The sequence below is a fragment of the Bufo bufo genome, chromosome 6 (genome assembly GCF_905171765.1).
Source record: "Bufo bufo chromosome 6, aBufBuf1.1, whole genome shotgun sequence".
NCBI classification, from domain to species: Eukaryota; Metazoa; Chordata; class Amphibia; order Anura; family Bufonidae; genus Bufo; species Bufo bufo.
The window spans coordinates 433,245,951-433,271,218 of record NC_053394.1 but is presented as its reverse complement, the minus strand read 5'-3'; the positions used below and the strand labels follow the sequence as shown (position 1 = coordinate 433,271,218).

Sequence of the window (25,268 nt, the reverse complement as noted above, 5' to 3'; positions counted from 1 at the left end):
TGGTCAGTAGTGGCAGTCAGCAGGTCCAGTGTGTGGTCGTGGTCTGTAGTGGCAGTCAGCAGGTCCAGTGTGTGGTCAGTGGTCTCCAGTAGCAGTCAGCAGGTCCAGTGTGTGGTCGGTGGTCTGTAGTGGCAGTCAGCAGGTCCAGTGTGTGGTCGGTGGTCAGTAGTGGCAGTTAGCAGGTCCAGTGTGTGGTCGGTGGTCAGTAGTGGCAGTCAGCAGGTCCAGTGTGTGGTCGGTGGTCTGTAGTGGCAGTCAGCAGGTCCAGTGTGTGGTCGGTGGTCAGTAGTGGCAGTCAGCAGGTCCAGTGTGTGGTCGGTGGTCAGTAGTGGCAGTCAGCAGGTCCAGTGTGTGGTCGGTGGTCAGTAGTGGCAGTCAGCAGGTCCAGTGTGTGGTCGGTGGTCAGTAGTGGCAGTTAGCAGGTCCAGTGTGTGGTCGGTGGTCAGTAGTGGCAGTCAGCAGGTCCAGTGTGTGGTCGGTGGTCTGTAGTGGCAGTCAGCAGGTCCAGTGTGTGGTCAGTGGTCTCCAGTAGCAGTCAGCAGGTCCGGTGTGTGGTCGGTGGTCTGTAGTGGCAGTCAGCAGGTCCAGTGTGTGGTCGGTGGTCTGTAGTGGCAGTCAGCAAGTCCAGTGTGTGGTCGGTGGTCTCCAGTGGCAGTCAGCAGGTCCAGTGTGTGGTCGGTGGTCTCCAGTAGCAGTCAGCAGGTCCAGTGTGTGGTCGGTGGTCTCCAGTGGCAGTCAGCAGGTCCAGTGTGTGGTCGGTGGTCTGTAGTGGCAGTCAGCAGGTCCAGTGTGTGGTCGGTGGTCTCCAGTGGCAGTCAGCAGGTCGGTGGTCGCACACTGGGAGGGGCGCACCCGTCACCGGGGGGCGGGCCCAGCAGGCAGCAGTAGCTCCTCTCCCCCCTCTGGCAGGCGCAGTGCTGGGGATGGAGCGGCGGCGGAGAGCCGGCATCGCCCTCACCCTCAGCTCCCTGTCCCTGCTCTTCTCCGTCACCGCCTTCTGCAGCAGCTACTGGTGCCAGGGCGTCCGCAAGGTGCCCAAACCCTTCTGCACCGGGGCCGCCCGGGAGAAGGCGGGGCTCTGCATCCGCGGCAACGGCTCCGACTCCAACGGCAGCGCCGCCGTGCACTACTCCTGGGAGACCGGCGAAGACAAGTTCCTGGAGCGGCGCTTCCATGCCGGCATCTGGGTGTCCTGCGAGGAGACCGTCAGCGGGGACGGTGAGTGGCTCTGCTGCGTCTGTCACACTCGGCTCTGCTGCATCTGCTACACTCGGCTCTGCTGCATCTGCTACACTCGGCTCTGCTGCGTCTGTCACACTCGGCTCTGCTGCATCGGCTACACTCGGCTCTGCTGCATCGGCTACACTCGGCTCTGCTGCATCTGCTACACTCGGCTCTGCTGCATCGGCTACACTCGGCTCTGCTGCATCTGCTACACTCGGCTCTGCTGCATCTGCTACACTCGGCTCTGCTGCGTCTGCTACACTCGGCTCTGCTGCGTCTGTTACACTCGGCTCTGCTGCATCTGCTACACTCGGCTCTGCTGCGTCTGTCACACTCGGCTCTGCTGCGTCTGTCACACTCGGCTCTGCTGCGTCTGTCACACTCGGCTCTGCTGCATCTGCTACACTCGGCTCTGCTGCATGTGTCACACTCGGCTCTGCTGCGTCTGTCACACTCGGCTCTGCTGCATCGGCTACACTCGGCTCTGCTGCATCTGCTACACTCGGCTCTGCTGCATGTGTCACACACGGCTCTGCTGCATCTGTGACACTCGGCTCTGCTGCATCTGTTACACTCGGCTCTGCTGCATCTGTTACACACTCGGCTCTGCTGCATCTGTCACACTCGGCTCTGCTGCATCTGCTACACTCGGCTCTGCTGCATCTGTTACACTCGGCTCTGCTGCGTCTGTGACACACACGGCTCTGCTGCATGTGTCACACTCGGCTCTGCTGCGTCTGTTACACTCGGCACTGCTGCGTCTGTTACACTCGGCTCTGCTGCGTCTGTTACACTCGGCTCTGCTGCGTCTGTTACACTCGGCTCTGCTGCGTCTGTTACACTCGGCTCTGCTGCGTCTGTTACACTCGGCTCTGCTGCGTCTGTTACACTCGGCTCTGCTGCGTCTGTTACACTCGTGTGACTGACAGGGCTCTACTATACTAAATCTGTTACCCTCAGTTCTGCTTCATCTGACGGGACACATACTTAGCTCTGCTGCATCTGTTACACTTGGCTCTGCTGTGTGTGACTGACGGGGCTCTGCTGCGTGTGACTGACGGGGCTTTACTATACTAAACCTGTTACCCTCAGCTCTGCCTTATCTGACGGGACACATACTTAGCTCTGCTGCATCTTCTAGGTAGAGCTCTTTTGCATCAGACATATTCATCACTGCTACTTCACTAGGACATTGGACATGCACTCAGCCCTGCTGCATCTCATACACTCAGCCTTACAACATAAGACATATTCAACTCTTGTGCGTCTGATACACTCAGCTCTGCTACATGTGACACAGTAAGCCCTGCTGCTTCTGCAGTCTATTACAAATTCAGCTATGATGTCTCACAATACCACAAGTAAAACATGTCATAAGCTCTGCTACATCTGACAAACATAGCTCTGATGCACCAGACAAACACAGCTTTACTTTATATATAGCAAACTCAACTGCCCTTCCTGTAACAAATGTGCCTGAAAAAAAATCAGATCCGCAGTATCTGCTAAATTCAGTTCTTTTACATATCGCACACTCAGCACTGCTACATATGTGTCCATGTATGGGCTTGTGGGGGTTACAAGTGCTTATTCCACTGGGACATGAAGGGGTTAATACCAGGGCTGCTCTGAGGGATGGGTTCTGTGGCTTTAGAAATGATTGAGAGGCATTATTGATAAGGAATAGACCCTGATGGATGAGAGCTGGGATTTAAAGGGACAGTACATTATGTACCCCGCTTCTGGGGACCAGGACTTATAATAGACCAGTGCGCTGGTCACTTTAAATGACGGAAGCCACGGGGAGGCCGACCGGCGACCCACCCGAGATCCTAACTGCAGGTGCAGCATCGTATGATAGTCCAACTTCCTGAATATAATGCAAGAACTACAGTTTAGGCTGACACTCAGCCAAAGCAGGAGACGAGCAAGAGAGGGGGAGCTAGGAAGGAAGGGGTTATATCCTTAAAGTAAATGCGTAGGGTGAGTGACAACCCCTGTGGATGTCGCAATTAGCCGCCATTGGTAGTTGTCGCCTACCCATGAGGCACACGCCGAGCTAACAGTGCTCTTGATGTGTAACTTTGACACAATGCTGATTCACCACCAGGAGGCCCTGCGGCATTGGCGGCTGGGGGGGGGGGGTCACTAAAAAATGGCAGCTTAGGTGACCAACAGGTGAGATCCATCTCTGGTCATCCTGGTGGACACGATGGGCTTTCACTAAACTCCGCCTACAAGACAGGCCAGCAAAATTAAACGCAGCTCTGGGTGTGACTGGAGCAGAGCATGTGACACAGCTGAGGCAGGTACGTCTTGTGCAAAATATTCTATGTACAGACCCAACGCTGCAGGAGGGAGGTCGGGATGCAGCTCTGGATGTGACTAGAGTACACCGACAGAGCACCGCCATATTGTGTACAGTGTTATAATGCTTCATGTCCCCCTCTATAATTATTACATAAAGCGGATTGTGCTTAACACCTTCAGGACCCTGCCATTTTTCACCTTAAGGACCCGGCCATTTTTAGCAAATCTGTCATGTGTCACTTTATGTGGTGACTTATCCGGGCCATTCTGAGATTGTTTTCTCATCACATATTGTACTTCATGACACTGGTAGAATTGAGTCAAAAACATTTATTTTTATTTATAAAAATAAATAAATACAAAATGTACCAGAAATTAGGAAAAATTTGCAAATTTCAATTTCTCTACTTCTATTTTAATACATAGTTACACCTAAAAAAAATAGTTACTACTTTACAATCTGCATGTTTGGTACCCAGACCCGAACCCGGACTTCTTCACAGAAGTTCAGGTTTGGGTTCGGTGTTGTGTAGATTGTATTATTTTACCTTATAACATGGTTATAAGGTAAAATAATAGCATTCTGAATACAGACTGCATAGTAAATTAGGGATGGAGGGGTTAAAAACACAAACAAATTTAACTCCCCTCATCCACTTGGTCGCGTAGCGGATCTCCTCTTCTTTCTACTTTCTTCAGGACCTGGCTAAAGGACCTTTGATGACGTCACTGTGCTCATCACATGGTCCATCACCATGGTAAAAGATCATGTGATGGACCATGTGATGAGCACAGTGACGTCATCAAAGGTCCTTTAGCCAGGTCCTGAAGAAAGTAGAAAGAAGAGGAGATCCGCTACGCGACCAAGTGGATGAGGGGAGTTAAATTTGTTTGTGTTTTTAACCCCTCCATCCCTAATTTACTTAGCATTCTGTATTCAGAATGCTATTATTTTTCCCTTATAACCATGTTATAAGGGAAAAGAATAGAGATCGGGTCTCCATCCCGATCGTCACCTAGCAACCATGCGTGAAAATCACACCGCATCCGCACTTGCTTGCGGATGCTTGCGATTTTCACGCAGCTCTATTCACTTCTATGGGGCCTGCGTTGCGTGAAAAACACTCAATGTAGAGCATGCTGCGATTTTCACGCAATGCACAAGTAATGCGTGAAAATCACCGCTCATGTACACAGCCCCATAGAAATGAATGGGTCCGGATTCAGTGCGGGTGCAATGCGTTCACCTCACTCATTGCATCCGCGCGGAATTCTCGCCCGTGTGAAAGGGGCCTTTTTAAGAAAATTTTCACAAAACGCACTTTTTAAGGACCAGTACAGGTCTGAAGTCACTTTGTGAGGCTTACATAATAGAAACCACCCAAAAATGACCCCCTTTTAGAAACTAAACCCAAACTTTGTTAACCCTTTAGGTGTTCCACAAAAATTTATGGAAGATGGAGATGAAATTTCTGAATTTCACTTTTTTGGCAGATTTTTCATTTTAATAAATTCTTTGCCACTAACAAATCAAGGGTTAACAGCCAAACAAAACTCAATATTTATGGCCCTGATTCTGTAGTTTACAGAAACACCCCATATGTGGTCGTAAACAGCTGTACGGGCACACGGCAGGGCGCAGAAGGAAAGGAACACCATACGGTTTTTGGAAGGCAGGTTTTGCTGAACTGGTTTTTTTTTGACACCATCTCCCATTTGAAGCCCCCCTGATGCACCCCTAGAGTAGAAACTCCAAAAAAGTGGCCCCATTTTGGAAACTACGGGATAAGGTGGCAGTTTTGTTGGTACTATTTTAGGGTACATATGAGTTTTGGTTGCTCTATATTACACTTTTTGTGAGGCAAGGTTTTGGCACCGTTTTTATTTTTTGTTATTTACAATGTTCCCCTGAGGGGTTAGGTCATGTGATATTTTTATAGAGCAGGTTGTTACGGACGCGGCGATACCTAATATGACTACTTTTTTGTTCAGTTTTACATAACAAAGCATTTTTGAAAAAAAATGATTTTTTTTTAGTGTCTCCACATTCTGAAAGCCGTAGTTTAATTTCTTTTTTGGGCGACTGTCTTGTGTAGGGGCTCGTTTTTTTCGGGATGAGATGATGATTTGTTTGGTACTATTATAGGGTGCATATGACTTTTTGATCACTTGCTATTACACTTTTTGTGAAGTAAGGTGACAAAAAATGGCTTTTTTGACACCGTTTTTATTTTATTATTATTATTATTTTATTTTTATAGAGCAGGTTATTACGGACATGGCGATACCTAATATGTCTACTGTAAGTTTTACACAATAAAAAATAATGTTTTAGTGTCTCCATAGTCTGAGAGCCATAGTTTTTTTCTTTGTTATTTTTTTGGGCGATTATCTTAGGTAGGGTATGATTTTTGCAGGATGAGATGACAGTTTAATTGGCACTATTTTGGGGTACCTATAACTTTTTGATCTCTTGCTATTACACTGATGTGATGTAAGGTGACAAAAAAATGGCTTTTTTGTCACCATTTTTATTTTATCTTTTTAACGGTGGTCACCTGAGGGGTTAGGTCATGTGGTATTTTTATAGAGCAGGTTGTTACGGTCGTGGCAATACCTAATAAGTATACTTTCTTTAAAAATGTTCTTTACTTAAGTTTTACACAATAACAGCATTTTTGAAACAAAAAAAACTATGTTTTAGTGTCTGACACTGCAAGCTGCGTTTTAGTGGCCGCCTAAAAAACGCAACGGAGACCAAACGCAGCCAAACTGATGCATTCTGAGCGGATCCTTACCCATTCAGAATGCATTGGGGCTGAACTGATCTGTTTTGGGGCATCTTGTGAGAGCCTTGAAACGGATCTCACAGGCGGACCCAGAAACGCCAGTGTGAAAGGAGCCTAAGGTGGGGGCTCATTTTTTGCGGGATGAGGTGACTGTTAGATTGGTACTATTTTGGGGGGTATTCGCCTTTTTGATCGCTTGGTGTTGCACTTTTAGTGATGTACGGTGACCAAAAAATGGTTTATTTAGCACAGTTTTTATTTAATTTTTTTGACGGTGTACACCTGAGGGGTTAAGTCATGTGATATGTTTATAGAGCCGGTCGATATGGATGCTTTGATACCTAATATGTCTACTTTTCTTTTTTTTCCCTATTTTTTTTACAAAAAAGTTTTTTCCCTTTATTTTTTGTCCCACTTTGGGACTTCAACTTTTGGGGGTCTGATCCCCTTTACAATGCATTACAATACAGGGGGCTGGATCTCACAGGCTCTCCCCCAGCAGCACGGGGACCCAATGGCTTCTTACTCCCTGTATGGTCATCGCACAGCTGTGCAGTGCTGGTGCATGAAGCAGGGGTCCGGCTATCAGTGACTGCCGGACCCCTGCCGCTGATCGGGTGGGCGCAGCTCCTGCAACCGCCCGATAACCATGACGTACATGTACTTCTCTGGTCCTTAAGTCACTGCCAGAGATGACGTACATGTACGTCATGGGTCCTTAAGGAGTTAAGATTCACCTTTAGGAGAGAGAATAACGACCTCTACAGCACTGACTGAGAATGTAACTGCAATACAGTGATAGAAAACACAATGTAACGACACATCACCGAGCAGCATTATAGTAGTTATATCCTTGTATATAGGAGGCAGTATTATAGTAGTTATATTCTTGTACATAGGAGGCAGTATTATAGTAGTTATATTCTTGTACATAGGAGCAGTATTATAGTAGTTATATTCTTGTACATAGGAGGCAGTATTATAGTAGTTATATTCTTGTACATAGGAGGTAGTATTATAGTAGTTATATTCTTGTACATAGGAGCAGTATTATAGTAGTTATATTCTTGTACATAGGAGGCAGTATTATAGTAGTTATATTCTTGTACATAGGAGGTAGTATTATAGTAGTTATATTCTTGTACATAGGAGCAGTATTATAGTAGTTATATTCTTGTACATAGGAGCAGTATTATAATAGTTATATTCTTGTACATAGGAGCAGTATTATAGTAGTTATATTCTTGTACATAGGAGGCAGTATTATAGTAGTTATATTCTTGTATATAGGAGCAGTATTATAGTAGTTATATTCTTGTACATAGGAGCAGTATTATAGTAGTTATATTCTTGTACATAGGAGCAGTATTATAGTAGTTATATTCTTGTACATAGGAGCAGTATTATAGTAGTTATATTATTGTACATAGGAGCAGTATTATAGTAGTTATATTCTTGTACATAGGAGCAGTATTATAGTAGTTATATTCTTGTACATAGGAGCAGTATTATAGTAGTTATATTCTTGTACATAGGAGCAGTATTATAGTAGTTATATTCTTGTACATAGGAGGCAGTATTATAGTAGTTATATTATTGTACATAGGAGCAGTATTATAGTAGTTATATTCTTGTACATAGGAGCAGTATTATAGTAGTTATATTCTTGTACATAGGAGCAGTATTATAGTAGTTATATTCTTGTACATAGGAGGCAGTATTATAGTAGTTATATTCTTGTACATAGGAGCAGTATTATAGTAGTTATATTCTTATACATAGGAGCAGTATTATAGTAGTTATATTCTTGTACATAGGAGCAGTATTATAGTAGTTATATTCTTGTACATAGGAGCAGTATTATAGTAGTTATATTCTTGTACATAGGAGGCAGTATTATAGTAGTTATATTCTTGTACATAGGAGGCAGTATTATAGTAGTTATATTCTTGTACATAGGAGCAGTATTATAGTAGTTATATTCTTGTACATAGGAGCAGTATTATAGTAGTTATATTCTTGTACATAGGAGGCAGTATTATAGTAGTAATATTCTTGTACATAGGAGCAGTATTATAGTAGTTATATTCTTGTACATAGGAGGCAGTATTATAGTAGTTATATTCTTGTACATAGGAGGCAGTATTATAGTAGTTATATTCTTGTACATAGGAGCAGTATTATAGTAGTTATATTCTTGTACATAGGAGGCAGTATTATAGTAGTTATATTCTTGTACACAGGAGCAGTATTATAGTAGTTATATTCTTGTACATAGGAGCAGTATTATAGTAGTTATATTCTTGTACATAGGAGCAGTATTATAGTAGTTATATTCTTGTACATAGGAGCAGTATTATAGCAGTTATATTCTTGTACATAGGAGGCAGTATTATAGCAGTTATATTCTTGTACATAGGAGCAGTATTATAGTAGTTATATTCTTGTACATAGGAGGCAGTATTATAGTAGTTATATTCTTGTACATAGGAGCAGTATTATAGTAGTTATATTCTTGTACATAGGAGGCAGTATTATAGTAGTTATATTCTTGTACACAGGAGCAGTATTATAGTAGTTATATTCTTGTACATAGGAGCAGTATTATAGTAGTTATATTCTTGTACATAGGAGGCAGTATTATAGTAGTAATATTCTTGTACATAGGAGCAGTATTATAGTAGTTATATTCTTGTACATAGGAGGCAGTATTATAGTAGTTATATTCTTGTACATAGGAGGCAGTATTATAGTAGTTATATTCTTGTACATAGGAGGCAGTATTATAGTAGTAATATTCTTGTACATAGGAGGCAGTATTATAGTAGTAATATTCTTGTACATAGGAGCAGTATTATAGTAGTTATATTCTTGTACATAGGAGGCAGTATTATAGTAGTTATATTCTTGTACATAGGAGGCAGTATTATAGTAGTTATATTCTTGTACATAGGAGCAGTATTATAGTAGTTATATTCTTGTACATAGGAGGCAGTATTATAGTAGTTATATTCTTGTACATAGGAGGCAGTATTATAGTAGTTATATTCTTGTACATAGGAGCAGTATTATAGTAGTTATATTCTTGTACATAGGAGCAGTATTATAGTAGTTATATTCTTGTACATAGGAGCAGTATTATAGTAGTTATATTCTTGTACATAGGACCAGTATTATAGTAGTTATATTCTTGTACATAGGAGCAGTATTATAGTAGTTATATTCTTGTACATAGGAGGCAGTATTATAGTAGTTATATTCTTGTACATAGGAGGCAGTATTATAGTAGTTATATTCTCGTACATAGGAGCAGTATTATAGTAGTTATATTCTTGTACATAGGAGGCAGTATTATAGTAGTTATATTCTTGTACATAAGAGCAGTATTATAGTAGTTACATTCTTGTACATAGGAGCAGTATTATAGTAGTTATATTCTTGTACATAGGAGGCAGTATTATAGTAGTTATATTCTCGTACATAGGAGCAGTATTATAGTAGTTATATTCTTGTACATAGGAGCAGTATTATAGTAGTTATATTCTTGTACATAGGAGGCAGTATTATAGTAGTTATATTCTTGTACATAGGAGCAGTATTATAGTAGTTATATTCTTTTACATAGGAGGCAGTATTATAGTAGTTATATTCTTGTACATAGGAGCAGTATTATAGTAGTTATATTCTTGTACATAGGAGCAGTATTATAGTAGTTATATTCTTGTACATAGGAGGCAGTATTATAGTAGTTATATTCTTGTACATAGGAGGCAGTATTATAGTAGTTATATTCTCGTACATAGGAGCAGTATTATAGTAGTTATATTCTTGTACATAGGAGCAGTATTATAGTAGTTATATTCTTGTACATAGGAGGCAGTATTATAGTAGTTATATTCTTGTACATAGGAGGCAATTTTTATTGTAAAAAACAAGACAAATACAGTTACATGAACAAAGTTTCACTTCAGTTCAAAAACATAAATTACATTCAGTTTTCGTAAATGATTACTCCACTATAGAAAACACAAAAACATTTTTAACTTAAAAAACATCCTATAGTACAACCGAACAATAAGAGAACCATTTCTAATCCAGATGTACATTTCTCCACAATATTTTGTTGTTCTGGTTCTTACTTATCTCCAATGACCTGATCCACCTGAGTTCAGACAGTATTTGGCTGACTGTTGTTGTGTGTTGGAAGGCCTCACTGTGTAGGGACACTCGAGTTCTTGCATGCCAGTGGTAATACCTAATGGTGGATATTATTATATATAGCGTACCCTTGTCGATGTTACCATTAGTAGATGGAATACCATAGATAATCTCAGGATACTTTAGGGACTGCAACCTTGGGATTCTTAAATTGCCAGAGACTTCTGTCCATATTTTCCTTCCTCCCGAGCACTCCATTATGAAATGTTCCATGGTCTCTTCTTGTGGACATCCCAGAGGACACTTCCTATCTGACTGAGATAGGTACTTCAAATTACCTCTGACAAAGAGCCTCCCATGTAGTGACAACCAGGCAATGTCATACAGTTTAGCAGGAAGTCTCTTCCCATTGAGGAACCTCAGACTTTCCTGCCGTGTGGTGGTCGGACAATCCCTCAGAGCAAGGGGAGAACAAAAGAAGTCCCTACATATCTTATTGTATAGTTCTTTCCTGGTCTTACTCATGATGAAAGACTTCTCTAGCCTCCACTTCCTGACACACTTCAGGGCATAGTCCAGGTACTGGGGGAGGTAGTCACTCGTCCTTCTCCTCCTCTTGAGACTGTCGCCTCGCACCCAAGATTCTGCAAAAGGCAATATCCAATCCCTGACACTATTCACCCACAGGGAGCTGTTCTCCGAGTCCAGGCCACCAAAATTGACTTTTAGAAACATGGAGTCAAAGAACACCCTTGGATTTATCATATCCAGCCCACCCTCTCTCCTCTGCAGGTATGTTATACCCCTCTTTATTAGGTTCAACCTGTTCCCCCAAAGAAGCTGGAAGAACAGGCTAAAGAGCCTAGCCGAGAAAGATTCTGGCAAAGGAAAAATGATAGATATATATAAGAAGACAGGGACCAGATACAGTCTTGTGAAAAAATTAGGACACCCTTTGAAAGCATGTGGTTTTTTGTAACATTTTTAATAAATGGTTATTTCATCTCCGTTTCAACAATACAGAGAGATTAAAGTAATCCGACTAAACAAAGAAAACTGAAGAAAAGTCTTTTCAAGATCTTCTGTAAATGTCATTCTACAAAAATGCCTATTCTAACTGAGGAAAAAGATAGGACACCCTTGCCCCTAATAGCGAGTGTTACCTCCTTTGGCTGAAATAACTGCAGTGAGACGGTTCTTGTAGCCATCTACCAGTCTTCGACATCGGTCTGAGGAAATTTTACCCCACTCCTCAATGCAGAACTTTTTCAGCTGTGAGATGTTTGAGGGGTTTCTTGCACGTACAGCCCTTTTCAAGTCACCCCACAGCATCTCAATGGGATTCAAATCTGGACTTTGACTTGGCCATTCCAGGACTCTCCATTTCTTCTTTTTCAGCCAATCTTTGGTTGATTTACTAGTATGTTTTGGGTCATTGTCATGTTGCATGGTCCAGTTCCGCTTCAGCTTTAATTTTCTAACTGATGGTCTCACATGTTCTTCAAGCACCTTCTGATACACAGTAGAATTCATCGTGGATTCTATGATGGTGAGCTGACCAGGTCCTGCTGCAGCAAAGCAGCCCCAAACCATGACACTTCCACCTCCATGCTTCACAGTTGGTATGAGGTTCTTTTCTTGGAATGCTGTGTTTGGTTTACGCCAAACATGTCCTCTGCTGTTGTGTCCAAATAATTCAATTTTGGACTCATCTGTCCAAAGAACATTATTCCAGAAGTCCTGGTCTTTGTCAACTTTATCGCTGGCAAATGTCAGTCTGGCCTCGATGTTTCTCTTGGAAAGCAAAGGTTTCCTCCTTGCACACCTCCCATGCAAGTTAAACTTGTACAGTCTCTTTCTGATTGTAGAGGCATGTACTTCTACATCAACAGTAGCCAGAGCCTGCTGTAGTTCTCGAGATGACACTTTAGGGTTTTTGGATACCTCTTTTAGCATCTTGCGGTCTGCTCTTGGGGTGAACTTGCTGGGGCGACCAGTCCTGGGCATGTTGGCAGTTGTTTTGAAAGCCCTCCACTTGTAGACTATCTTCCGGACAGTGGAATGGCTGATTTCAAAATCTTTTGAGATCTTTTTAAATCCCTTCCCAGACTCATAGGCTGCTACAATCTTTTTTCTGAAGTCCTCTGACAGCTCTTTTGCTCTCACCATGGTGCTCACTCTCACTTCAACAGTCAGGAGCACACCAAACTAAATGTCTGAGGTTTAAATAGGGCAAGCCTCATTCAACATGCAGAGTAACGATCTACTAATTATGTGCACCTGGTGTGATATACCTGTGTGAGATCTGAGCCAATTTAAGAGGGAATACATGTGAGGGAGTCCTATCTTTTTCCTCAGTTAGAATAGGCATTTTTGTAGAATGACATTTACAGAAGATCTTGAAAAGACTTTTCTTCAGTTTTCTTTGTTTAGTTGGATTACTTTAATCTCTCTGTATTGTTGAAACGGAGATGAAATAACCATTTATTAAAAATGTTACAAAAAACCACATGCTTTCAAAGGGTGTCCTAATTTTTTCACATGACTGTAAGTCTTTAACATTTTGACCCTTTCTCTATAGGTCAGCCTCCAGTTCTTCCATCGCTGAACCTTTGCATTTCCGGCTTCCAATTTATCTTCCCAGTTTATCCTGGCATTATCGTCCCTCTCAAATTTAACCCCTAAGATCTTAATATAGATGGAGGCTTTCGTAAATTGTGGCAGATCAAAGTCTGGATCAGAACTTAGTGTCCAGAAAGCTTGACTCTTCTCAAGGTTGACCAGAGACCCTGAGGCCTCCGAGTAGCTTCTGATGGCTGCAGACAACATCTTCACCTCATGAGGCTCAGATATCACCACAGTAACATCATCCGCGTAGGCGACAACACTCAGGGGCAGGCAGTGGGGGACCGGCACCCCCTGAAAATCACACTCCTGCAGTGACCTCAGGAACGGGTCTAAGGCAAACACATACAGCAGTGGACTCAGCGGGCAACCCTGTCTCACCCCTGCCTCAACCCTGAACGTGCCCCCCTGCCAACCATTGATCAGAGGAAAGCTCTCTGCCTCTCTGTACAAAGTCTTCAGCCAATCGATAAATTGTCCCGAAATACCGTACTTTGACAAAGTGGCCCATAGATACTCATGGTCTACTCTGTCAAAAGCTTTAGCCTGGTCCAGACCTACAACATATCTCCCACACCTCAGGGCTTTACATCTCTCAAACATCTCCCTTATCGAGATGACTGCTCCAGAGATGTTCCGCCCTTTTACTGTGCCGAACTGACAGCCTGACAACAGTGCCTGGGACAAACAAACTAACCTAGAGAACAAAATTTTCGCCAGAATCTTCCTGTCGACATTCAAGAGGGCAATCGGCCTCCAGTTCTTGATATCACTAGGCTCTTTCCCTTTAGACAGCAGAATTAAGGAGGACACCCTCATGGACGGAGGCATCAGGTGACTTTCTAGACAATTTTTGAACACGTCCACGAGGATTGGAGCTAAGTGGTCTCTGAACTTCTTATAAAATTCTGCGGTAATACCATCTGGACCTGGTGCCTTCTTCAGATGTAACTGATCAATGGCCTCTTTAACCTCCTCCACCGTTAATTCTGCTGTTAAAGGAGAAAAGTCCAAATTTTTAGTATCAGGGCCTGGAGTTGCCTCCAAGAATTGAGCCATCTTTTCTTTATCCAAAACCTTCTTCTGAAATAAGTCAGCATAGTAGGATCTCACCACCCCCAGGATACCCTCCCGAGATTCCTGCAAAACACCCTGGGAATCAGTGAGACCTGCAACAGATTTATTAGCCACACGCTCCCGGCAGTTCTCAAAGGGATCAGGAGACCCTAAGGTCCCATAATCCCGTTCAAGAACCAGGGAGGTGTACCTGTTGTACTGATACTGCCTCATCTCAGATTTCAGTCGGTTTATCCTTCGTTGGTCCCCCCCATCTGCCGAATACAGTGACTCCAATTCTTTCCGCAGCTTGAGATACTGGCTATATTTACTCTTCCCTTTTTTTAAAGACAGTCTCTTTAAGAGGGATCTGATCTCATCCTTGACGTCCTCCCACCAGTCAGCCACGTTTTCGTAAAAATCCATTCTCTCTAGCTGATCTTCAAGAAGGGAGTGGATGCAACTCTGGATGTAAGGATCATCCAAGAGGCTGGAGTTGAGTTTCCATGACCCTCTCCCGAGATCAGGGCGCTTGGTGGCTCCCAAACAGAAGTACAAAGCTAGGTGGTCAGAATAAGGGACAACTTTCTCTCTCCTCTCACTGATGTTTTCAGAAGGACTCACCAGAGCTAAGTCTATCCGACTACTTCTGCCAGCACAAGAATAAGTGAACTTTGGCTTTCTACCACCACATGCAAACACATCGGACAGACCAGCCTGAAGAATCATCCTGTTCAGGACCTTAGAATCTCTAGTAAGCGGCCTGTCAGTAGGTATGTCACTGGGCATCATAACAGCATTAAAGTCCCCCGCCATGACCACAGGAAAAGATGTGAACAGGTATGGCTTTACCTCATTAAAAAGGTCAGTCCTCTCAGTCACTGTCTGTGGACCATAGATATTGATGAATCGGAGCCTTCTACCTCGGATTGTGACCTCCAGGACCAGACACCTTCCCATGGAAACCTCCGTTAATCTATGTATGGTCACATCCCTGGTGTTAAACAGTATGGAGACCCCAGCATATGGTTCCACAGCCAGCGACCAGAAGGAAGGACCAGACTGCCATTCTCTCTCTGCCTCCCGTACTAGACCCAAAGTATTTAGATGGGACTCCTGCAAGAAGAAGACATCGGCATCCAGATACTTCAGATGTTCATACACAGCATGCCTTGTTCTCCTCACTTTCATGCTATTTACGTTGCTGGAAATGACTTTAATATAAAAATCAGGCATTAAAATAAAACAAAGTGGAAGAAACAGAGAGATGGACCCCATCATCATATATCAGAGTCTGAGCACTCCCGCTGACCCCCACCAGTTTCCATGTCTGAATCATACTGTTCCTCAACTTGAAAAGGTCTCTTTTTAGAAGGAGGATCATCACTTGGGTCCTCATCATACTCGGCCATCATACGTTTTAACTCACTTTCCATTTCTGCCTCTGCGTCTGACTCCGACAAGACACTGAATCTATTGGCGGTCACTGTCCCATCTGGTCTACTGTCCACTTTCACCTTACTTGGCTTTCGGACAGTGGTCCACTCACCCTCAGGCTTACGGCTGGACTTATCTTTTTTCTTTCTTTTAGGCTGCTTATTCTCCCCAGTGGTGAACACTGGAGCAGAAGAAGAGACAGCCTCTGTGTCTACAGCCTGTGTGACCACCTCCATGTTCCCCTCAAAGATATCCGACTGGGGTTGGGTTTGTACTGGATCACTGTCTGGTAAGTCCTGTTGAGGCTCTGGCCCTGTTGGTACTGACCCCGATAACAACGTGTCCTCCTCTAGGTCATCTATCCCTTCCGGTAAGTCATCATCAGGAAAGTCCTTGCTTATGTTGTGCCAGGCGATGGGACAGTCCCTGTGGGAATGACCAATCGTACCACACAAATTACACCTAATGACCTGGCAGTTGGCACTGACATGACCAATCTCACCGCACAGGTTGCACTTCACCATGGTGCACGCACTCGCTAAGTGACCGGTCTTCCCACACTTAAAGCACTTTCTAGGCTGACCCGCGTAGAAGCACACACCCTTCTCCCTGCCAATGAAGAAAGAATTGGGCAGATGTTGGGTTATATTGTGGTGCTGATGGAGCTTCACCAAGACCTTCCACCCCCCAGTCCAGATACCGTCTTCATCTCTGGTTTTAGTGAGTTCGGACATAAGGTCACAATGTCTCCTCAGCCAAACTACAATGTCCTGGTGGGGAACCGACTCATTCCAGAAGATGATGGTGACGTTAACAGTATCTGGCTTAGAGATGGGGATAAAACTGAACTTATTCCAGCCTTCTTCTTCCCTGAACCTGGTGAAGCTAGCCCAGAAGAGATCGAGATCAGACATAAGCTTAAAGCTGATGTCAAAACCCTGCCTGTCCGGGAGGTTTATGACAGCCAGGATGTTGGATGGCTGGAAGCCCATTTGCTTACATAGCAGCTCTCTGATGACATACCTCCTATCGGGCAGCTCTTCCTTGGAACCTCTATGCTTGAACCTGACCACGTTCCTCCTCTTAAAAGCCTGGCCGGTATAACTGGTGTTTGACCTAAATGATGGTGAGCCACGGCTCCAGGCATTCCCAGAGGAGGTGTGACCAGGTCCACTATTTTGCTGTCCTTGTGAGCCTTGTGTAGGCTGCTGGCCTCCTGTACTAGGGGGTTCTGGTGCTGTCTGTGTAACTAACGGGGGAAACTCCTGTACATTAGATTGTACTGACCCCTCCACACCATCAGTGTCACCAACATTAACAGAGGGATCCACAGACTGGCCTGATTCCCCAGAGGATCCCAGATCCCAAACAGACTGTGGTGCACCCTCCCCTGACAGAGCAGTATCACATAGCGTATTATCACACACAGTATCATCAACATCATCAGACACTTGAATGTTCTTAGCAGTATCCTCAGACACCTGAATATGCTCAGCAGTACTGTCCTGTACATGGATGTCCTCAGCAGTACCGCCCTGCACAGCACAGTCCTGAGGACCTGGTTCAGTAATAGCAGTTTCATGTGCTGCTGCACTGTTACCTTCTGTTAGGAGTCCACAGTCCATGTGCTCAGTGCTGCCCCCAGACTCTTGTGGTGACTGCACTGCTATTACAGGGTTACCTTCAGGTAACAGGCCACATTCCTCCTGCAGAGTAGTGGATGCTGGGACTTGTAGTGCCATGCTAGGAACTGCTTCAGGTGCTTGCTGCTGCTGGAAGCTTGCTTCCCCTTTGTACAGACTTCCTTCTTTAAAGGAAAAACTTGCTGGCTGCAGTAACAGTTTTCCATGGGACTGCCGGGCGCCATCTTGGAAAAAATCTGATACAAAGCGCTGCTGGTTCTTATAAGTCTCTCCAACTGGTCCTAGTTGTTCCAGGACAGAGTCCATCTCCCTTACGGTGTCAGCGAGCTGTATGGCCAGGGAGCTCAGCTTGCGGTCGTGCAGCTCCTGGTGGTCAGGGTTTGCTGCCTTCAGCTTGTACATGCAGTCTATCTGCTTCTGAAGCTGCAGTTTCTCTCTTCTCAGAGTCTCCATTCTCTGCACCAGTGCTGGGATTTTGTCAGCGAGGCTCAGCTCAGGTGCGCGCTCTCCCCCTCCAACAGACTGTCCATTGCTGGGTATTGCAGGCTGTGGACTCACAGGTGTAGTGGCTCCGCTTGAGTCCAGCCCAGGTCTCTGCACTGCTGGTGAAGACACTTGTGGCTTTGGACTTGTTGCGGTCACTGCGGTGGGTGCACAATCCCCAGGTTGGAGACCGGCTCCCAGGTTTTCTCCAGTGGCTGCACCTGGTAACCTTCCTGCTTTACCTTCTTTGGTTTCATCCACACTTTTTGCATCTTTCTTGCTGCTGCTTCCAGATCTCGTACGGTCAGAAGTTATCAGGACATTTTGCTGCAGATTTTGCTGTATGGTCTGTCTCTCCAGAGAAGTTCTTCTCTGTCTGCATGGGGAGGGTGAGGGCTGCACACCTGCCGGCCGCAATGGAGTCTTCACCTCCTGCACAGTCTGCTGGCCTCTTCCCTCAGGGTATTCTGGACGCTGCACATTCACACTGGTCGATGGCTTCATCACACTCTTACTTACTGCGGCTGCTTTCTTCTCTGCTGTTACTTTCTTTACTTCTTGGCTTCTTCCTCCATAAAGACTGCTGACACCTTGACTTGGACCGCTGACGACATTACCGCTGACATTCATTTTCTTCACAAGAACTTTGGGATTTTCATCCACAGGTTGAGATGTCTGGGAATTGTTTCCCAGAGTAGGCCTTGGAGCAGGGGCCTTGCCTGGGGAGTATCCCCGCCCAGGGTGACCCCTCCCTGGGCTAGCTCCTGACATGAGGAGAACCACCTACACACGTCCTCTCAGCTAGGAGGCAGTATTATAGTAGTTATAGTCTTGTACATAGGAGGCAGTATTATAGTAGTTATATTCTTGTACATAGGAGCAGTATTATAGTAGTTATATTCTTGTACATAGGAGCAGTATTATAGTAGTTATATTCTTGTACATAGGAGCAGTATTATAGTAGTTATATTCTTGTACATAGGAGGCAGTATTATAGTAGTTATATTCTTGTACATAGGAGCAGTATTATAGTAGTTATATTATTGTACATAGGAGCAGTATTATAGTAGTTATATTCTTGTACATAGGAGGCAGTATTATAGTAGTTATATTCTTGTACATAGGAGCAGTATTATAGTAGTTATATTCTTGTACATAGGAGCAGTATTATAGTAGTTATATTCTTGTACATAGGAGCAGTATTATAGTAGTTATATTCTTGTACATAGGAGGCAGTATTATAGTAGTTATATTCTTGTACATAGGAGCAGTATTATAGTAGTTATATTCTTGTACATAGGAGCAGTATTATAGTAGTCATATTCTTGTACATAGGAGCAGTATTATAGTAGTTATATTCTTGTACATAGGAGCAGTATTATAGTAGTTATATTCTTGTACATAGGAGGCAGTATTATAGTAGTTATATTCTTGTACATAGGAGCAGTATTATAGTAGTTATATTCTTGTACATAGGAGCAGTATTATAGTAGTTATATTCTTGTACATAGCAGCAGTATTATAGTAGTTATATTCCTGTACATAGGAGCAGTATTATAGTAGTTATATTCTTGTACATAGGAGCAGTATTATAGTAGTTATATTCTTGTACATAGGAGCAGTATTATAGTAGTTATATTCTTGTACATAGCAGCAGTATTATAGTAGTTATATTCCTGTACATAGGAGGCGGTATTATAGTAGTTATATTCTTGTACATAGGAGGCAGTATTATAGTAGTTATATTCTTGTACATAGGATCAGTATTATAGTAGTTATATTCTTGTATATAGGAGGCAGTATTATAGTAGTTATATTCTTGTACATAGGAGCAGTTTTATAGTAGTTATATTCTTGTACATAGGAGGCAGTATTATAGTAGTTATATTCTTGTACATAGCAGTATTATAGTAGTTATATTCTTGTACATAGGAGCAGTTTTATAGTAGTTATATTCTTGTACATAGGAGGCAGTATTATAGTAGTTATATTCTTGTACATAGGAGCAGTATTATAGTAGTTATATTCTTGTACATAGGAGGCAGTATTATAGTAGTTATATTCTTGTACATAGGAGGCAGTATTATAGTAGTTATATTCTTGTACATAGGAGGCAGTATTATAGTAGTTATATTCTTGTACATAGGAGGCAGTATTATAGTAGTCATATTCTTGTACATAGTAGCAGTATTATAGTAGTACTATTCTTGTACATAGGAGCAGTATTATAGTAGTTATATTCTTGTACATAGGAGCAGTATTATAGTAGTTATATTCTTGTACATAGGAGCAGCATTATAGTAGTTATATTCTTGTACATAGGAGCAGTATTATAGTAGTTATATTCTTGTACATAGGAGCAGTATTATAGTAGTTATATTCTTGTACATAGGAGCAGTATTATAGTAGTTATATTCTTGTACATAGGAGCAGTATTATAGTAGTTATATTCTTGTACATAGGAGCAGCATTATAGTAGTTAGATTCTTGTACATAGGAGGCAGTATTATAGTAGTTATATTCTTGTACATAGGAGCAGTATTATAGTAGTTATATTCTTGTACATAGGAGCAGTATTATAGTAGTTATATTCTTGTACATAGGAGGCAGTATTATAGTAGTTATATTCTTGTACATAGGAGCAGTATTATAGTAGTTATATTCTTGTACATAGGAGGCAGTATTATAGTAGTTATATTCTTGTACATAGGAGGCAGTATTATAGTAGTTATATTCTTGTACATAGGAGGCAGTATTATAGTAGTTATATTCTTGTACACAGGAGCAGTATTATAGTAGTTATATCCTTGTACATAGGAGACAGTATTATAGTAGTTATATTCCTGTACATAGGAGCAGTATTATAGTAGTTATATTCTTGTACATAGGAGCAGTATTATAGTAGTTATATTCTTGTACATAGGAGCAGTATTATAGCAGTTATATTCTTGCACATAGGAGCAGTATTATAGTAGTTATATTCTTGTACATAGGAGCAGTATTATAGTAGTTATATTCTTGTACATAGGAGGCAGTATTATAGTAGTTATATTCTTGTACATAGGAGCAGTATTATAGTAGTTATATTCTTGTACATAGGAGCAGTATTATAGTAGTTATATTCTTGTACATAGGAGCAGTATTATAGTAGTTATATTCTTGTACATAGGAGCAGTATTATAGTAGTTATATTCTTGTACATAGGAGACAGTATTATAGTAGTTATATTCTTGTACATAGGAGCAGTATTATAGTAGTTATATTCTTGTACAGAGGAGCAGTATTATAGTAGTTATATTCTTGTACATAGGAGGCAGTATTATAGTAGTTATTTTCTTGTACATAGGAGCAGTATTATAGTAGTTATATTCTTGTACATAGGAGGCAGTATTATAGTAGTTATATTCCTGTACATAGGAGACAGTATTATAGTAGTTATATTCTTGTACATAGGAGCAGTATTATAGTAGTTATATTCTTGTACATAGGAGGCAGTATTATAGTAGTTATTTTCTTGTACAGAGGAGCAGTATTATAGTAGTTATATTCTTGTACATAGGAGGCAGTATTATAGTAGTTATTTTCTTGTACATAGGAGCAGTATTATAGTAGTTATATTCTTGTACATAGGAGCAGTATTATAGTAGTTATATTCTTGTACATAGAGCAGTATTACAGTAGTTATATTCTTGTACATAGGAGTAGTATTATAGTAGTTATATTCTTGTACATAGGAGCAGTATTATAGTAGTTATATTCTTGTACATAGGAGGCAGTATTATAGTAGTTATATTCTTGTACATAGGAGGCAGTATTATAGTAGATATATTCTTGTACATAGGAGGCAGTATTATAGTAGTTATATTCTTGTACATAGGAGCAGTATTATAGTAGTTATATTCTTGTACATAGGAGGCAGTATTATAGTAGTTATATTCTTGTACATAGGAGCAGTATTATAGTAGTTATATTCTTGTACATAGGAGCAGTATTATAGTAGTTATATTCTTGTACATAGGAGGCAGTATTATAGTAGTTATATTCTTGTACATAGGAGCAGCATTATAGTAGTTATATTCTTGTACATAAGAGAAGTATTATAGTAGTTAGATTCTTGTACATAGGAGGCAGTATTATAGTAGTTATATTCTTGTACATAGGAGGCAGTATTATAGTAGTTATATTCTTGTACATAGGAGGCAGTATTATAGTAGTTATATTCTTGTACATAGGAGGCAGTATTATAGTAGTTATATTCTTGTACATAGGAGCAGTATTATAGTAGTTATATTCTTGTACATAGGAGGCAGTATTATAGTAATTATATTCTTGTACATAGGAGCAGCATTATAGTAGTTATATTCTTGTACATAGAAGCAGTATTATAGTAGTTATATTCTTGTACATAGGAGCAGTATTATAGTAGTTATATTCTTGTACATAGCAGCAGTATTATAGTAGTTATATTCCTGTACATAGGAGCAGTATTATAGTAGTTATATTCTTGTACATAGGAGCAGTATTATAGTAGTTATATTCTTGTACATAGGAGCAGTATTATAGTAGTTATATTCTTGTACATAGCAGCAGTATTATAGTAGTTATATTCCTGTACATAGGAGGCGGTATTATAGTAGTTATATTCTTGTACATAGGAGGCAGTATTATAGTAGTTATATTCTTGTACATAGGATCAGTATTATAGTAGTTATATTCTTGTATATAGGAGGCAGTATTATAGTAGTTATATTCTTGTACATAGGAGCAGTTTTATAGTAGTTATATTCTTGTACATAGGAGGCAGTATTATAGTAGTTATATTCTTGTACATAGCAGTATTATAGTAGTTATATTCTTGTACATAGGAGCAGTTTTATAGTAGTTATATTCTTGTACATAGGAGGCAGTATTATAGTAGTTATATTCTTGTACATAGGAGCAGTATTATAGTAGTTATATTCTTGTACATAGGAGGCAGTATTATAGTAGTTATATTCTTGTACATAGGAGGCAGTATTATAGTAGTTATATTCTTGTACATAGGAGGCAGTATTATAGTAGTTATATTCTTGTACATAGGAGGCAGTATTATAGTAGTCATATTCTTGTACATAGGAGGCAGTATTATAGTAGATATATTCTTGTACATAGGAGGCAGTATTATAGTAGTTATATTCTTGTACATAGGAGCAGTATTATAGTAGTTATATTCTTGTACATAGGAGCAGCATTATAGTAGTTATATTCTTGTACATAGGAGCAGTATTATAGTAGTTATATTCTTGTACATAGGAGCAGTATTATAGTAGTTATATTCTTGTACATAGAAGCAGTATTATAGTAGTTATATTCTTGTACATAGGAGCAGTATTATAGTAGTTATATTCTTGTACATAAGAGAAGTATTATAGTAGTTAGATTCTTGTACATAGGAGGCAGTATTATAGTAGTTATATTCTTGTACATAGGAGGCAGTATTATAGTAGTTATTTTCTTGTACATAGGAGGCAGTATTATAGTAGTTATATTCTTGTACATAGGAGGCAGTATTATAGTAGTTATATTCTTGTACATAGGAGCAGTATTATAGTAGTTATATTCTTGTACATAGGAGGCAGTATTATAGTAATTATATTCTTGTACATAGGAGCAGCATTATAGTAGTTATATTCTTGTACATAGAAGCAGTATTATAGTAGTTATATTCTTGTACATAGGAGCAGTATTATAGTAGTTATATTCTTGTACATAGGAGCAGTATTATAGTAGTTATATTCTTGTACATAGGAGGCAGTATTATAGTAATTATATTCTTGTATATAGGAGCAGCATTATAGTAGTTATATTCTTGTACATAGAAGCAGTATTATAGTAGTTATATTCTTGTACATAGGAGCAGTATTATAGTAGTTATATTCTTGTACATAGGAGAAGTATTATAGTAGTTATATTCTTGTACATAGGAGCAGTATTATAGTAGTTATATTCTTGTACATAGGAGGCAGTATTATAGTAGTTATATTCTTGTACATAGGAGGCAGTATTATAGTAGTTATATTCTTGTACACATGAGCAGTATTATAGTAGTTATATTCTTGTACATAGGAGCAGTATTATAGTAGTTATATTCTTGTACATAGGAGCAGTATTATAGTAGTTATATTCTTGTACATAGGAGCAGTATTATAGTAGTTATATTCTTGTACATAGGAGCAGTATTATAGTAGTTATATTCTTGTACATAGGAGGCAGTATTATAGTAGTTATATTCTTGTACACATGAGCAGTATTATAGTAGTTATATTCTTGTACATAGGAGCAGTATTATAGTAGTTATATTCTTGTACATAGGAGCAGTATTATAGTAGTTATATTCTTGTACATAGGAGCAGTATTATAGTAGTTATATTCTTGTACATAGGAGCAGTATTATAGTAGTTATATTCTTGTACATAGGAGCAGTATTATAGTAGTTATATTCTTGTACAGAGGAGCAGTATTATAGTAGTTATATTCTTGTACATAGGAGGCAGTATTATAGTAGTTATTTTCTTGTACATAGGAGCAGTATTATAGTAGTTATATTCTTGTACATAGGAGGCAGTATTATAGTAGTTATATTCCTGTACATAGGAGACAGTATTATAGTAGTTATATTCTTGTACATAGGAGCAGTATTATAGTAGTTATATTCTTGTACATAGGAGGCAGTATTATAGTAGTTATATTCTTGTACACATGAGCAGTATTATAGTAGTTATATTCTTGTACATAGGAGGCAGTATTATAGTAGTTATATTCTCGTACATAGGAGCAGTATTATAGTAGTTATATTCTTGTACATAGGAGGCAGTATTATAGTAGTTATATTCTTGTACATAAGAGCAGTATTATAGTAGTTATATTCTTATACATAGGAGCAGTATTATAGTAGTTATATTCTTGTACATAGGAGCAGTATTATAGTAGTTATATTCTTGTACATAGGAGCAGTATTATAGTAGTTATATTCTTGTACATAGGAGCAGTATTATAGTAGTTATATTCTTGTACATAGGAGCAGTATTATAGTAGTTATATTCTTGTACATAGGAGCAGTATTATAGTAGTTATATTCTTGTACATAGGAGCAGTATTATAGTAGTTATATTCTTGTACAGAGGAGCAGTATTATAGTAGTTATATTCTTGTACATAGGAGGCAGTATTATAGTAGTTATTTTCTTGTACATAGGAGCAGTATTATAGTAGTTATATTCTTGTACATAGGAGGCAGTATTATAGTAGTTATATTCCTGTACATAGGAGACAGTATTATAGTAGTTATATTCTTGTACATAGGAGCAGTATTATAGTAGTTATATTCTTGTACATAGGAGGCAGTATTATAGTAGTTATTTTCTTGTACAGAGGAGCAGTATTATAGTAGTTATATTCTTGTACATAGGAGGCAGTATTATAGTAGTTATTTTCTTGTACATAGGAGCAGTATTATAGTAGTTATATTCTTGTACATAGGAGCAGTATTATAGTAGTTATATTCT

At 40.4% G+C, this 25,268-nt stretch overlaps 1 protein-coding gene across 1 annotated transcript in view; it reads left to right on the top strand.

Annotated features, from left to right (window-relative positions):
• The first annotated feature begins 910 nt into the window (after positions 1-910).
• Positions 911-25,268, top strand: part of GSG1L2 (GSG1 like 2) — a 52,622-nt gene continuing 28,264 nt past the window's right edge. Inside the window, exon 1 of the mRNA XM_040435842.1 lies at positions 911-1,218. Within this exon, the coding sequence (XP_040291776.1) occupies positions 924-1,218 (295 nt within the window). The 5' untranslated portion in view covers positions 911-923. The remainder of the gene's footprint in view (positions 1,219-25,268) is intronic.